Genomic DNA, 17,459 nt, shown 5'->3' on the forward strand with positions numbered 1-17,459 from the left:
CATAATGTTAATCCTGGTTCTGGAGCATATTGCTCAATTTTACATTCAGATAAAAATTAGTGTAATTACATATATAACCTTTCCATCATGGCAGATTCCCAACTCTTGGTTATTAGTTTGGATGCTGACAGACTTTTGATAAGGTGTGGGCAGCCTATCCTGTGACTGTGATGGGTAGGTTGGGATTAAGCCCCATTAATATAGGGGACTTCGAGCTCTCTACCAGGCTCAAAACGCTCAAATGTTTCTCAGTGATGGGCTGCTTCCCTTCTTTAATATCCCAGTGGTCCAAAACATGGAGCACCCCTTTTCACATATTTTCTTTGTTTATGGACCCTCATCTTTGGATAATAAATACTGCAGAAATAACTAGCATTAATTAGAAATTGGTCAAAACGCTGGTATTGGCAAACATTGATAATGTAATACTCCTCTAACAGATCATTAAGCAGATGATTGGCATAAATCATAATCAACAATAGAGTGGTTTTCCAAGGTTTTGGGATTTTTTTTAAATTTTTTTTTTTTTTTATTAAAAACTTTTATTGAGCAGCAAAAGATATAGTTACAAACACGGGCCTACAACCACACGGGCCGGCCGCTAAGACACAAGGCATAATGCAATACATGAAAAAGAAGTAGTCGAAAACCCAGAGGTCAGGCAAGAACATGATGCAAGATGCTGCACACAGTGTGGAAACAGGATAGAGATGTTTTTCTGGTTTTTAAAACAAAAAGAAACAAACACAAAAACAAAAAGGCGAATAGCGTAATGGACAGAGTCAGCCCTAGGGGGGGAAGCTCACAGACAGGAAAACACAAAATTGTAATCCATGGATCCAGTCAGAGTGGGGGGGAACAGAGGGGAGGCCAGGTAAGCTATAGGAATAAAGAACGGACATTTGGGAATGCCAACTCAGGGGGACAGGGGGACATCAGGAATCTCCTCCTGCGGAGGTGTGCAGATGTTCCCGCGATAGGCGTTCCACTGACTCCAGATCCTCGTCCATGCCCTCGGTCTGCCCCTAGCCGAATATACCGTCTTTTCCCTGAACATAGACCAGTCCATATTTTCCTTCCACACGGACACAGTGGGGGGTCTTTGCGAGCCCCATAGCTGCGCTATATCTCGTTTTGCAATCATATACCCAAGGGTCACCCACCTCAATTGGGCCACCGTGTAATCGTTAGGTTCCCACACGTTCAACAAACATCTCCGGGCTTCAGGCAGCAAGGCAACCCCAGTAACATCAGCCATCACCGCAAGCACCCTACTCCAATAGTCGGCCACCTCCCGACACTCCCAAATGATATGGAGGAACGTAGCACTCAACCCGCACCCACGCTTGCACAACCCATCCAGAGAAAAGCCCATTGCAACCAACCGAGGACCAGTGACGTACACACGGTGGAAGATCTTAAGCTGGACAAGACGGAGACGGGCGGGAATGGCGACCTCCTTCGGAGAGGACAACGCTGATTGCCAGTCTTCGTCATCCAACTCCAGCCCGTCTCCGGTCCACACCTCTCTAAGCCGGCCGAGAAGATCCCCACGACTGTTAATCAATTTCTTGTAAATTAGAGAAATCGTACTATCAGGTAGATGACCGTCAAGTATGCGGTCCTCAAGGGTAGAGGATTCAGGGACGGCGGCGCCGGAAACCAGAACTGACGTCAGAGCATGACGGATCTGTAAATATCTGAAAAACTCCCTTTCACTCAGTTCATACTCATTTTGGAGCATCTCAAAGGACTTCACCGCCCCATTCAGCCAAAGGTCACCCACTCTACCGATACCAATCGTGTCCCACCTTTCAAACCCTTTCGTCGTCCAGAGACATCCCAATCGTTCAGACGCATAGAGTGGAGTCGCCAGCGTCACTCGATCATCCCAGCCCATACTCACATTCGCCGCCCGCCAAACACTCACAGCAATCCTCGTGGGTCCCGTAAGGTGACGCCCAGCTGCCCTGGAATAAAGCACTCTATTAAAGTCTCTACCCGGCAACTGGTGCCTATCCATTTCAAAAGCCGGATTCGGGCCGGGAGAGTACACAGAATGGTTAATTGCGGACAACTGGGAGGCCCAGTAATACCTTCTGATGTCCGGAAGGGCCATGCCCCCATCATACCAAGGGATAGTGAGTTTCGCAAGAGCGATGCGTGCACGCCCGTCCCAAATTAGCTGTCTCTGCAGACCTTCTACCTCTCGGAAATAACTAGCAGGGATGTCATCAAAAGAGTTCTGGAGTGCATAAAGAAAGCGGGTTAGGGACATCATCTTGAAGAGGGCGGCCCTGCCAAGCGGCGACGGAGGTAATTTGCGCCACCGAGCCACGTCCAGCCTCAATCTACGAAGAGGGGGAAGGAGATTGCGTTCGAAGCGGACCGCAGAGTCCAGTGTAATAAAAATCCCCAAGTATTTAAAGCCCGATTGAGAAACCTGGATGGGAAATCTACGTAGTAGCGGAGGCAAGCCGCCAGAAATGACATACACACAGGACTTTGCCCAGTTTATAACCAAGCCAGAGTTCTTGCCGAATGAGGTGAGGACGTCAAATAGGACGTTTAAAGATTTACACGGGGAAGTAAGATACAGAAGAATGTCGTCGGCGTAAAGCGAGACACGATCCTCGAAATCGGGGGACCACCTAATACCCTTGATAGACGGTTCCCACCGGAGCCACGCAGCTAGCGGCTCCAGTGCGAGAGCAAAAAGCAATGGGGACAACGGGCAACCCTGTCTGGTCCCCCTACCAAGGGAAAAGGGTTCAGACAATCGACCATTAACAACCACCTGTGCCAGGGGATTTGTATACAACCATTTTACCCATCCAACAAATTCCGGGCCAAAACCAAACTTCGCGAGAGCAGCCCAGAGATAGGGCCACTCTATCGTGTCGAAGGCCATCGAGGCGTCCAACGAGGCCAAAATGGCCGGCTCCGACAGAGACCCCGCCCTCGCGAGGACTCCATGAAGGCGCCGCAGGTTGAGGGCCGTGTTTCGGTGCGGGATAAATCCGGATTGGTCCGGATGAATCAAGTCACCGATGACCGCAAGCAGACGAGTGGCAAGAACCTTGGCAAGAATCTTAGGCTCAGCATTTAACAAGGAGATGGGCCTATAGGACACACAAAGATCTCGGGGTTTACCTTCCTTGGGAATGACTACTATCGTGGCCAGGCGTTGGTCATAGGGAGTGTGCCTAGATCACGGGACTCCTGAAACATCTCGCGAAGATAGGGCGCAACCTTATCAGGTCGCAGTTTAAACAGCTCAATCGGCAGGCCGTTCGGGCCCATGGCCTTGCCCGAATGGAGAGATCGAATTGCTGCCGCTATTTCGTCAGTAGAGAACGGGGCCTCCATAGACAGTCGCTCCACATCGGAAAGGCAGGGCAAATCAATGTCGCGCAACAGGAAGTGGGAGTCGTCTTCATCCCTTTCCGACACTGGGGAGTACACAATACGAAAATAGTCCGCAAAACATTGCACAATCTCAGCCGGGTCAGTCACACCATCCGAAGTCTGGTTCACAGGCACCACACGATTCGCTCTTTCCTTCTTGTCCAACCAGGCAAGCAACTTTCCTGCCTTATCCCCGACATCGTAAAGTCTACCCTGCTGCTCCCTGTACATCATCTTGGCAGCGTCTGTGACAAGGGATTTGTAGTCAAGTTGTTTCAGACCAAGGGCATGGAGTCTGTCACGAGTAACACCCAAGTCCAGGCCGGCTTCCAAATCCAGTATTTCAGTCTCCAGATCCACCACCTCCGATTCCTTGCTTTCTTAGTTTCAGCGATAAGAGATCAGGCCTGTCCACGGATCACAGTCTTAAAGGCCTCCCACAGAGACACTGCGGAGGAGACCGACCCTTCGTTTTCCAGGAAGTAATGGTCCAAAGATTTAATTAGCCGACCACGAGTCCCTGGAAAACTCAAATACCAAGGATTGATAGGGGCCACCCGCCCCGCTGCGTCTACTCCCATTTCAAAACAGAGCCAGAGCGGAGAGTGGTCCGAGATGCCCCGGGCCAAGTGCCTAATCTCCCGGACCGAGGAGGACTGAACAGCGGGCATGAGGAAATAGTCAAGTCGAGACAGACTCCCATGGGCCCCGGAGTGAAATGTATATTGAAGCTGGGTGGGATGCATGAGTCTCCAACAATCCACCAGACCAAAGGTGTCCAGGAAACCACCCAACTACGACTGGGCCGAAGGAGTATTCCTGGGGGGGTGACGATCTACTAAACCCGAGAAAACAGAGTTGAAGTCACCAGCCATGAAAAGAACACAATCAGGGAGTCCCAACAACACACGGCCAACATCAGAAAAGGTGGAGGTCTGTAGGCCCGGGGGTACATAAACAGTAAGCAGCGTAAGGGTCTTGCCCTCGTACCTTCCCGTGAGAGCGGCATAACGCCCCCTATCATCCAGGAGTATCTCATCGAACTCAAGGGGAAGGGAAGACCGGATCAGGATGCCAACCCCTTTGGAACCCGTAGTGAACCCCGAGTGAGCAACAAGGCGATAACCCCACCTATTCAGAGCGTGGCAAGTGTTACCCACCAAGTGCGTCTCTTGCAAAAACACAATATCAGGAGACAGTCGTCGCAAACAGCGCAACACCACCCCCCGTTTTATACGATCCCCCCAAACCATTGACATTCCAAGAAATGAACCTCAACCCACTACCCCCCATCCCAACAAGTAACGCAGGAGCCACCCCACAAAGAGCAGGACACTTGAAGCAAAATTACAAACATTACGTCGCCTTGAAAAGAAGAAAACACAACCACGGACACCCCACCCACCCTCCCCCAAACACCCATTACAACACCCCCCTCCCTGCACCCCTGCAGTAGACTAAAAAGCCACCCCAACATGCAGTGTGCCTGTCGCCCGAACACCCCCATTCTACAAGAAGACCCCGGAGGAGGAAAGGGCCCTGTCCCACCCGCCACCCCAAAAAGAAGTCAGAAAAACATAACATATACAATTACGGAACCCCAGCATAGAGTGTCTTGTTACGGAAAGCAGGGGCCGAAATGCCGCTTCCATCACTCCACGCCACCCTCGGCTCCACCCGGGTGCTCGGTGTGATCGGTCCGATGCGCCCGGTACGGTAGGGAGTCCAGCCAGTCACTCACGGTCTCAGGTCGATCGAAGAAGAATGTCCGCTCCTCATACTCAACTCGCAGCCTAGTAGGAAAAAGCATGGCGTATTTCAGTCCCAAGTCACGAAGATGCTTCTTGACTCCCCGGAAGCCCATCCTTTGTCTCTGAACAAGCTGGGTGAAGTCCGGGTAGAAATTCACAGTGGCATTCTCAAAGGCCACCGGGCCGTGCACCCTCGAGGCCTGCAGGATAGCGTCTCGATCCCTATAATGAAATAGCTTGGCCATGATGGGCCTCGGCGGGGCGCCCGGCTTGTACTTTCCACCCGGAACACGATGGGCACGTTCCACCGCAAAGAACTTGCTCAAGCCAGACAGAGCAAGGTAGTTCTGAACCAGGTCTTCGACAAGGAGATCGACGGAATGGGCTTCAGGATTTTCCGGGACACCAATTACACGCACGTTACAGCGTCTTGCCCTGTTCTCAAAGTCCTCTAGACGATGGGACATAAGATCATTCGCCGATCTAAGATTGTCAATCTCCGTCTGGAGCTCTGACACGTCGGTTGTGAGACTAGTCGTCTTGAGGTCCAATGACTTCACCTTCTCATTGGTCTTAGACAGATCGGCTCGAATCAGGTTCACATCAATGGCCACTGTATCGATTTTGTGAGCCAGAGCTTCGTATTGTTGGCCGATAGTCTCTTTCATGTTGGAGATGGCGCCCATGACGTCCTGAAGGGATAGTTCCGCAGAAGCAGCCGTCGGGTCCCCCGTGTCACTCGGGGTGGGTATGGTGGCACCTGGGGACGGTTTAGACAGGGTATACCGGTCCATGATGTTAGACTGGACCGGGCCCCCGCGAAGGAGCGTCTTGGTCTTCCGTCTCTCCGTGTCCCCTCTGCCAGACATGCTGGAAAATGAGCCCCCGAGGGACCCTCGCGACCTGGTGAAAATGGCCGCTGGAGAACTGGGCGCCACCGTACAAAAGTCACCAGCGGGAGCAAGTCAAGGTGGGAGACGGCCCGAACAGATCCAAGTCGAGCGAAAGTCTCTCTTACACCTCTCCGAGAATGGACAAGTCCTCGGCCAGACGCGACCCTCTCACGACGTTGCCAGAGTCAGAATCGAAACCGAAAGTTAAGGTGGGACCATAGGACGAATCCCACTGCCGTTGTTGTTCAACTCAGACTCGGCAGCAGAGCTCCGCCAAGTCCCGGGTGCGCCCCAAGGCGGGCCTCGGAAGTTCGATTCGACGTAGCTTCGGTGCCCCTGGTCCGAATCAAAATCTGAAACAAGTATTGAGTTCAGCCCAGGTTCCTCTTCAATAATCCTTATAAGAATTCAGGATAGTTTCAGGATATCATGCCGGGAGCGGCGGGGGTCCGGAGAGCTCTGTGCTCACGCGGCCATCTCAGATGCCCGCTAAGCTCCTCCTCCAGGTTTTGGGATTTAAAATTAATCCAGGTTAGACCCAAGAAATGTACTACAGCAGTGAGTTTTATAAATCTTTATCATCACAGAATTCTTTTTAGGCATATTGGCCCGTGTTAAAATTGTCAAATTTGGTATATAAAAATACTTCTTATTAATTTAACTATTTGGCGAGAAGTATTGTCTGGGTGAACTTAAAGGCTGGGCCGCACCTGAATGGTGTTTTACTTTTGGGCTTTGGCAACGGAGCCCTGAATACCGATATCATCTTCCACACCTCACGCAGAGCCTAATGGAGAAAAGCGTTCCTAACCCTTCTCACCGTCTCCTCCACCAGGAAAATTATTCATGGCCTAACTCTCTCTATCACACCTTCCCACCTCTTCCCTGGCAGGACTACCATTACTATCTATAATAACGGGATTGTCCTAATTCAATCCACGGACAAGAACCTGGAACTACTAGACAACCTGTTCCCCAAGTTCAAAGAGCACCTCTCCAAGCCGCGGACCCCCACCCAGATATCCACCAACACTATCACCCCTGACGTCGCAGCCCCCACCTACAACACCTCTACCCCCAGCACCCCAGTAAATGGCCCACCTGCTGTTAACACCCCACACTCCCCAAGGACAGACACCCCCAGCACCCCAGTAAATGGCCCACTTGCTGTCAACGCTCCACTCTCCCCAAGGACAGACACAAATGTCGCCACCTCTTATACTAACCGCCCCTCTAACATGATCCCTTTTACCCCCACTCATATCCCCCTGATCCCTCTCCTCCCTGACATAACAACACCCACCCGCAACACGCCACCTGAATACACCACCGATCGGAGTTTATCCACCCCCCCCCTCCCATCCCCCCCACGACAGACGCCTCTCCCTCCCCAGCTCCCTCCCCACTCTCATCCACGACACTCTCACACCTGACAGAACAACTCTCACCCACAACACGCCACCATCTGATAACATCACCATTCGGAGTTTATCCACCCCCCCTCCCACACCCCCCATGGCGGACACCTCTCCCCCCCCCCCCCCCAGCTCCCTCCCCACTCCCGCCCACGACACTCACACCCTCCCAACAAAACACACAAAACATACCACCTCCCCTACCTTAGCATCCCCCTCTCTCCCACCCCCTATTCTCAGCCCTCACTACCCTCCGGTCTCCCCCACTGTCTTCAGCCTTCACTCACTCTTCCACTCACCGGCACCGTCTCCCACTGACGGCACTACCTATGCCTCCCACCCACCGCCTTCACCGCCTACTTCACCCACACCCCCCGCCCACAAACACGCCCACTCTTTGAATGCCATCCCACCCATTTGCACCGCAGAACATTCCAACAACGCTAGTATATTCCCCCCTTCGATACCCTGCCCACTTTCCAGCTCACTACACAACCATTCACCAATGGCTCTCACCACCTACGCCATCCCCAATGCACCTCCTGACCTGACTTTACCCACCCTCCAACAAGTCAAAGAGGATATTCTACAAATCAAAAAAGATGTCCACGCAATCAAAGACCTTCTCTCAGCACAGCCCAGTCTACCTCCCATCATCCCTCTACCCTACAAAGGACGCACCCGCCCTTCATACCCTCGCCTCCGACATCCGCGCTGGCTGACTATCCCCGTTCGCAACAACTCCCACCACCCCCGCCGTGTCCTCAACCCATTGTCGGACCGTGACCTATGCTCTCTCCTACGCTCTTATGGCCCAGGTCCGGTAAAACACATATCCAGCACACACATCCCCATACCCACAATTCTTACAAACCCTCTGAGGCTCCCAACACTCAACAACAGAGGGTCCGTCCCTAACAACCTCAGAAAAGTTCCCCTCACTCTAGAAAGCTCGACCACCCTTCTCTCTCCCAAACTCAAATGCGTCCTACTCAACTGCAGATCGGCCCAGAGACACTCTTCCGACATCGCTGATCTCGTCTCAGCTAGGGATCTGGACCTAGCCATTCTAACAGAAACTTGGCTCACTGAAGCCTCTACCCCGATTATGGACATACTTGTCCCCCCCAACTATCACATCATTAGGCTAGACAGGTCTTCAGACAAGACGGGCGGGGGAGTTGCATGCATTTTTAGGAGCAACCTCTCCGTTACTAAAGTCACCTCCCCCTCCCTCAACTCCTGTGAACTCCTCTGCCTCGACATCACCAGCGAGGGCAATCAAGTTTGTGCTTTACATCTCATTTATCACCCGCCTGGTGACAATCTCATATTCACCCAACAACTCGTGGACATGATCACTTCCAATGCCGGTCGGCAGACTACCCAAGTCTACCTGGGTGACTTCAATCTCCACTGGAACGATCAGAAAGACACAGTGGTGAATAGTCTCAAAACTTTCCTTAATGCGCTTGACCTTACCCAAATATGCGATAGACCAACACACGACAAAGGCTCGATACTTGATCTCATCATTGCCAAAGAGAACTCTACACAACTGGAGACGATCCTACCCTGCGACTGGTCAGATCACCACATTATCACCTTCTTTATCAATGAAAAAGTTAAACCTAACCCGGCTCAACCAATCAAATCCAAAACATGGAAAAGGGACATGAAGAATCTCAACCCCTCCACTCTGCCTCCCCACATCGGCAATCTCCTCCTTCCCCCTTCAGGTGCCTCGGATGTCCAATCACTGACTGACCACTACCTTGAATCTATGAATACATTAGTCAATGAAGTCGCCCCACTGCAACTGAAGAGAGTCTCCACCAAAACTTCTAACCCCTGGTATGACGACAGACTCAATGACGACAGGCGTTCGATGCGAATGGCAGAGCGCACCTGGAGATCGGACCCTTCAGCACTGCACCTCAAAAGGCTTAAAAACAAGAGAAATGCCTACTTCAGGAAAATAAAGCGCACAAAGTTGGACTTCTTCAGCCGCCAGTTGGACCAAGCAAAAAACAGGCCAAGAAAACTGTTCGAACTAATCAAGACCCAAACAAAGGCACAACCCTTACAATCAAATAGCACAACAAGCGACACCCCACACTGTGAAGACTTCTCTGCTTACTTTAAGCTAAAGACTGACAACATAAGAAATGACCTCATCATGGATGTAAGCCGATTCCCCAACCACACCAGAATGGCTAACACTCAACCTAAAAACATGGCATCTTGGCTGTACTTAGATACCTACTCGGAAGAAACAATACACAAACTGCTCTGCACCCTGAAGCCCTCTAATCACCTCACAGACCCTCTACCTGCAAATGCTGTAAAAGACTTCATCCCCTTGCTCCTCCCTCTCTGGACCAAAATCATCAACTGCTCCCTGCAACAAGGCCTCATTCCAAACTCCCTCAAGGTGGGGCAAGTCACGCCTATACTCAAGAAACCTACAGCTGATCAGTCTGACCTAAACAATTACCGGCCCATCACCAATATCCCCACGCTGGCCAAACTGCTGGAGAAATGTGTCCAACTCCAACTAACAAGACACATTGACCAATTTGACCTCCTCAACTCTCATCAATCAGGCTTCCGAGCGAAACATAGCACGGAAACAGCTATGACACACATAATTGATGACGCCCTCCAAATTCTTGATCGCAATGAGTCCTGCCTCCTCATCCTTCTCGACCTCTCGTCAGCATTTGACACGGTCAAACATGAGAACTTGCTGGAGCTGCTAAGCGCTAGAATGGGTCTATCGGGAACTGTTCTCAAATGGTTTTCGTCCTTCCTTCACAACCGGTCTCAGAAGTTCAAGATCGACAATGTGTTATCTTCACCTGTGCCTGCAGATCTAGGTGTTCCACAAGGATCCTCCCTCTCCCCCACATTGTTCAACCTCGTCATGGAACCGCTCGCCACCTTGCTCCAAGCTTCCAATGTCCAATTCCATATGTACGCCGACCACACACAACTGTACCTAAAGCTTCAATCTCCGGAAGATATCAAACATCTGAATTCCACGCTTATCAACACTCAATCTTGGCTAGCCGATAATCACCTCAAACTAAATGCTCTGAAAACTGAGTTCCTTCTCATCTCACCCCCGGCGAAAATTTCCACCACCCAAACATGGCTCAACAACCTAACAGCATTCAATGTCCAACCCACCATCGTGGACTCAGCGAAATCCCTAGGCATCACACTGGACGCCAAGCTCAACATGCAGCAGCACGTCAGCAAAGCCACAAAAGCAGCTAATTTCCAAATCAACACACTGAGGAAAATTAAACCTTCCTCCCTGCTGAAGACTTCCAAACTGCTGTACAAGCGTTAGTCATCCCTCGAATAGACTACGGAATTGTGGCCCTCAGCGGACTCCCGCTATCCACAACAGCACCCTTAAGAGCCTCCCTGAACGCTGCCGCAAGACTCATTACCGGCTCAAGAAAACATTCGCATATCTCCCCAGACTTAAAGTCCCTAAAATGGCTGCCTTTTGAAGCCAGAATACAACTAAAAATTGCAGTCATGACACACGCGGCCGTGCACCACAATGCACCCAACTACCTCGCTCAAAAGTTCTCTATATCAGGAGGTTCGAGATCCAATAGAAGCTCAAAAAATCTACTCCTGAAACCCCGTAGATTCCGGAAAGAGAAAACTTACAAGCGCTCCTTCTCAGGAATGGCACCCAGGATCTGGAATACGCTCCCTCCTGAAACCAGGCGTATCTCCTCCACTGCACTCTTCAAGAAAGAGGTGAAAACCATCCTTCTGGCCAAGATCTCCTGAACTTTATAGGTGCTGAATCAGAGACTCTGCATTGCCTTGTGTCAATGCTCACCTTGTCCTTTGGCACTATACCTCTACTTGATGGAGACACTACTACGCTACTTTCTTACTACCGACCAATATATGATACACGCTGGGTCACTGATTCACCCTCCCGATGCCCCCACTCAGTGCTCTCTCTATACTTAAACACTGGTATAAGCCTTCCACACACCCAAGGTGTACCTGAACACCTCTGTATTGGGACCAATGACTTGTGCCGGCTTATATTACTTGTTTACCGTACTGTATATTGATATGTTTTATGTATGTTATTATTTTCCTTTCATGTTAGTGACTACTACATTGCTCCCATTACCTCTGTTCATTCCTACTGCCCCTACCCTGTCATTGTGAAGCGCTCTGATATCTGTAAGGATCTTGTTCGCGCTATATAAAACTTTGAATGAATAAATAAATAAATAAATAAATTCATGCGCATTGTTGCACTATGATTCTGAATGGACATCTCTTCCATGAAGCAATGCTGGCTCCTTTATAAAGGCGAAAACTCATTATTTCAGTTTGCCATACTTAAATCTTTGTTTAATAAAAAGTATTTTAAGTCGTTAATACAATATAACTGAATCTGGTAAAAAATCAGCAATAAATGCAAGCCCAAATGTGGATATTTTACACTCCCCTGGAATGCTTATTTATTAGATTTATGTTCATGTGGACTGCGACTTACAACAGCTGTGGATAAGGTTTTGAGTGACATGATGATATTGTTGGACATGTACCCCACAATGAGATCCCCAGGCTTTACTACACCACAGTTTCTAATGCCCTAAGGAAACTGGTAATGTCAAGGCAAGTTATTATTCCACTTTAGGAGATACATTATTTTACCATGATAATTGCTTTAAATAAAGGGATTTCAAAGTTACAACTTGTTATGTTGGGATATTGGCAATATCTCAGAAGGTGGAGCAGTCATATGTGAAAAATGATGCTCCGTTCTTTCATAGGCAGTTTTCTTGGGATCAGGTGACAAAAACTATGCATGACACTGATTTCAGCTAGGTCGTTAAGGTCTTGTCACTGTATCCAATATAGAGTGGCGTAAGAAAGTAGATCATATAGCTTCGGACCAGTCTTTAAATAAAAGCAGTTGGGTGACGGGACTTGTACGTTCGTCCACCTCTCCCATTGTTATGGGAAAAAGCCTTAAAGAAAATCTCAGACGTTTTTGAATTCAAACTACCGAGTATAATGATATTTTTCATGTTTGTTATATGAAATGATGTGCATGTTACGGGTGTGGGGGGGGTCTCATTTATCTAATTGCGGTTCCGATAACAGTTGCTGGATATCTCATAATACGTTATTAGTGTTTGAAGGGCATCCTCCTACTACAACCAAAGGGGTGAGAAAACTCTGAGTGCACTGAATAATTGATGTACAGGCTAAACCGTCAGAGAAGAAAATATAAAAGGATGTGTGTGGGCTCACAAGGATGATTATGAAACCACAGAGGACACTGTGTGACACATTGAGTGTGGATATATAACCTGGACAATAAAACATTAATCTCGTAGACAGCTTAGAAGTTAGCTATCTATTTGTGAAAGTTTGTGTATTTTTATAGTCCTCTGATTTAACTATAAATGGGAGCATATACTGCAATATGCTTGATTTTCTGATCCTTGCTAGACATAAGTCTTTGCTCAATAGAAAGCAGAGGATGTGGTATCCTACCCCATAATTGCAGGCCTCGTAACTACATTCCATCTTTACTTTTTAAGTTTTTCCAGCAGCTTATTTAGGAGGATGATGTGAGGGGGTGAGGGTGACAGGGTATCCGATGTTCTCCGAGAATGGTGTGTTCCACAGTGGAAGGGCTAACTGTACATGACTGATTTTAGTTGGTCGTTGTTGTGATCCAACCATGACTGGTAGCAAAACTTCGAATGGTGTCATTTTTAGCCTGTCTTCCATACTGTCAAACCTTATCAATAATGCATCCATCATATCTTGTGGGGTGGGGGGGGATGGCATCTCACGGTCTTAATTCCAAGGGGTAATCTTAACCAGTTAATGTGGTAACCGGCTTAATGGCTAACATCGGGGATACTCAGCTGGTTGGGTTAGAGGTGTTTTAGGATAGCTGGCTTTTGCTGAGTATGTTAGGGATTTTAATATGTGATACAGTCCCACCTGTGACACTGGAGTGAAACTATGTATGTAAGGCTTACAGGCTGTGATGCATCTTGTGAGTAGCTTGCTGCTTGCTTTGCTTGATGTTGTTTTGCCCACCTTGGATCGGCCAAAATGAAGGGCAGAGACCACTACATATTGTCTACTTGTTCCCCACCTGCTGCTGCTTTTGGAATTCTGTGCGGAAGTTCAGCTTTTGCAGTGTGTATCTTGCTGTGCCCCTGTATGTGTGTTGTGTACTGATCCAGCCTTCTTAATTGTTTGTTTGATACAGAAAGAACAGAGAAAATACCCATGGGGTCTATTAAAAATGTGATCACAGAAGTAATTGAAGGACATGAAGATTATTACATGATGGTAAGTAATTCGTTATTAAACAGGAGCTTGCATGAGAGGATTGCGCACAGCCAGTGTAGGTACACATTGTATTGGAAGGCAGTGGCTCCAACAGGCCAGTATCTCTCCATTGATTTGTCTGTGGTGACAAACATTATCTCACACATTCCTGCCAAATTCTTTTTGATCTACAGCATGTCACCAACACACAACATTGGTAAGATAAGGTAAGCAAAAAAGCAGCAAAAAAATCATCTGACTTTAACTATTGTATTGTATTGTAGCATGTGTGTAGCACTTTCCTACCCTTGATGAGGCTTCACAGCTCATTCTGGATGGTCGTGTAAGTAGCTGCTCAGTTTGTTATTCATAGTTGAAAGACTGTTGGTTATATTTTTGCCTCAGAATAGTATATTTTGTGTCACGCATCCGCTTCAGAGGTCCTTCAAGTGTCTTGTGACAACTTTGATCAAATAAATGTTTAATAACTATTTTTAGTTCGGGTGGCATTTATTTGAAACTTTACACATTGCCATTGTGTTCTGTGTTGCCCCATTATATGCAGATGTTTACTTATATTGTGGTAGTTTGCCATGAAAATGATTGAGCATCTTGTTTTGGAGAGCAAGTGGGTGAATAGAGAATAAACATTGGAATGTATGTGTTTCTTCATAATGAGGTATGAGAGAAGTAAAGGGAGGGGTGCTGAAACGGCATCTTCAAAGAAGTTATCTGTGTCACTATGGGAAGGCCGATATAATATAATGATTTAATTTACAATACTTTGAAGTCTGAACAGGACAATTACTATGATGGTGATGTGCTTTAAAGAGTATGAACATATGTCAGCTGACAGGGATTTTGAGTGGACAGGCAGTCTGTTGATTTGATAGTGGGACATGGCTTGTTAGGTCATTTAGGAAAGTTTTTAGCATGCAGCAGTGATACTTCAGGCAGAGCACAGTTCTGAGGCTGAAGGATCACCATAAAGGTACATTTCACAGGCATACTGGTAACTGGGTACATGGACTACCAGTGTTTCAGATCACTGCTTTCAAGGTGCAGGAAGCACAATGGGACAGGCGTCCAGGATATATAGTACTCAGTATACTGGGGAGGAACATGGATATTGTTCTGTCGGGACACAGGTTACAAAGTACTGGAGTGGTACACAAGTATGTGGATAAATGGTAGCATTTATTGCCCATGTGTGCAAATACTTGTGAGTTTTGGTTCATGCTAATTGTTAGCAATTAATTGTTGCCAGGACCAGCATGATCTCTTTTAGTCATACTAGGCGCTTCCTCGACTCTGGCTCTTAATAAAAAGCTAAAAGAAAATGAGGTTGGCTTTGTTACCCCTCCCACCCCCATCCTTCCTCTGTCCTTCAGAATTCTGTGTCGAGCCCAAGATAGCACCATCTTGTGTGCCAACTGCTCCCAGCCTATGATCTTCCTGGAATCACTCGCTTCCTCTTAGCATGAAGGCAATTTAGTGTCTTTGAATGGAGGGTAGGCTTTTAATTGTGAATAGCCTTGGCCATTTGCTACAAGATAACGACTAATAAATGGGTTTAACCCCATTTCATGGTAACAGTTGACATTTTAATGAATCTGGCCCATGCCAGAAGGCTAAAAGTGGGGGGGGGGAGGGGGAGTAGGCTATCGAAGAGCATACTTGCCAATACCTCAGTCTTTCACATTTCAATGACGGAAGGGGGTGGCGGGCGAGTGGAGATGGCAAAACTATCCCAGCACCATGGATCTTTCTGCAAAGGATTTTTTTGCATTGGATGTTGATGTTGGACCTCCTGAGATATACAACGCTGAATAAAGGACAGTTAATTATACATGTGAACCCAAAAACAGTTGACAAAAACAATGTTCTGTTTGCTCTGTGTTTTCGACCACCATGGCACAGATGGGCTTTTAATGTAAATGTTGTCCATATGGATCCTTCCCAGAACTCCTTTCATTGTTTGGCCATTTCCTCTTCTCGATTTGCAAGGACATATGTAGTTACTGGAATGTTCTGGTATCCTCACCCGCTGTGCAGAAAAGCAATCTTAACAATGGAATTGATGCCCGTACACCTTTCCAGCTAAGAGAAGAGTCCTTATACCTCGTGACTCGAAATACTTCTTTGAACAAAAACAAGTTTTAGATGTCCGAGCCCAACCCTAGATGGCAGGAGTATGCACAGCATCTGAATCTACAACACTATATACTAGATGCTTACCGGGTAAGTAACAGTTTCCATTTATTGGCACACACGCCAAGGTTCTGTCCCATAGATTGGACATATTGCCCTACTTAAGGTATTTAGTCTCATCTGGAGTTTCATACATACAAACAGGTGTGGAGGGCTCTAAAATAGTACCCCGACCTTGCAGGAACTAGTGCAGAAACCGCATTCAATTTGAGCTTCCAATGGAAGATCTTAAGCAGTTGCGGTTTGTTTGAAACTTTGTGGTTTGATTTGGAAATACATTAATGTCCATGTACAAATTAATGATAAATTAACAGAAAATTGAAGTTGTTTCAACATCCTTAAACACTGTCACTCACTGTGAGTTTTGCCTCAATCCCCATACTTCCCTTCTTTACAGGGAGAGAAACCTGAGTCACTGGAGCATGCAATATACTTGTCCTGGCAAAAATAAATTACATGATTATTGCAGTGTTAAATTTGAATCGGATTGACACCAAAGGGAATGTGTGCCAAGGGAACAACTAAAAAGTTAAAATACTCAAAAAGGGTTTGTTAAGTAGGATATGATGTTCATATTGATGTATTAGGAGTAGGGATTCATCCTTCCATTTTCTTTGTTGAGCATGATGCTATGCTGGACCCTCTGTCTTTGGGGATGAACGCCGGTACAATCTGTGAGGAGGCAAAGTGATTTTGACGTATCTAGGGCTTCACTGTCGGATCACTGAACATGTTTTTGTAAAGGTATCATGAAAGAGCTTCCCTTATGCTTATTACTTTGAAAATGTGCCTCCTCAGGATTAGGCATACTGTCAGACAACTAATGTGTCATGCTGTTGCTCATCTTTTAACAAGCACTGCTGTTAAAGCATTTACAAAGAATCAAAGGGAGAGGCAGGGAGATTAAGGAACACTCTCTTAGTCCCCGGTTATCATGTATAAACAAAAGAAGAGAGGTTAAATGTGTCTCAACATCCACAGAGAAGGAGCTATGTAAAGAAGGAGTTTAAACACCCAATTAGGGTGGATAGGAAGGCCCTCACACACCCACCTAGTCAGTGTCATGCTTCATCATTGGGCCCCACCGCAGAGGCCGAGTGCCTCTTTGGTGTGCTACGACGCCAGAAGACTGCGGAGCTGGTTGTGTGAATAGGCGTGCAGTGAGGAATATAGATAAAAGTGTCTAAAGAGTATCTCAAAAAAACTTTTATTAGTGGATCCCTATGACACGATTAAAAAGGTTCCTATGTGTCTGAATTTACAGCCAAAGGTAAGGGTTTGGTTTAATTCAGAGATTAAGTTAAGTCAGTCAACATGTTTCAGCCTTTAGAGTGGTGTTAATTTACCTCGGCATTCGTCAGGACTAGTGTGAACCCCGGCGGTATGGACTCTCTAATCGTCCACCCTAACCTGGGGACGTGAAAGTGAAA

General features: G+C 47.5%; 1 protein-coding gene across 2 annotated transcripts in view; it reads left to right on the forward strand.

Moving 5' to 3' along the window:
• Nucleotides 1-17,459, forward strand: part of UBFD1 (ubiquitin family domain containing 1) — a 66,423-nt gene that overhangs the window by 33,774 nt on the left and 15,190 nt on the right. The window contains exons 6-7 of one of the 2 annotated variants that reach the window (XM_078664793.1): nt 13,757-13,839; nt 14,103-14,161. In XM_078664793.1, coding sequence (XP_078520919.1) covers nt 13,757-13,839; nt 14,103-14,161 — 142 coding nt within the window. The remainder of the gene's footprint in view (nt 1-13,756; nt 13,840-14,102; nt 14,162-17,459) is intronic. The other variant, XM_078664794.1, reaches the window with a different exon arrangement.

The sequence above is a fragment of the Lissotriton helveticus genome, chromosome 10 (assembly GCF_964261635.1).
Source record: "Lissotriton helveticus chromosome 10, aLisHel1.1, whole genome shotgun sequence".
Classification (NCBI taxonomy): Eukaryota; Metazoa; Chordata; class Amphibia; order Caudata; family Salamandridae; genus Lissotriton; species Lissotriton helveticus.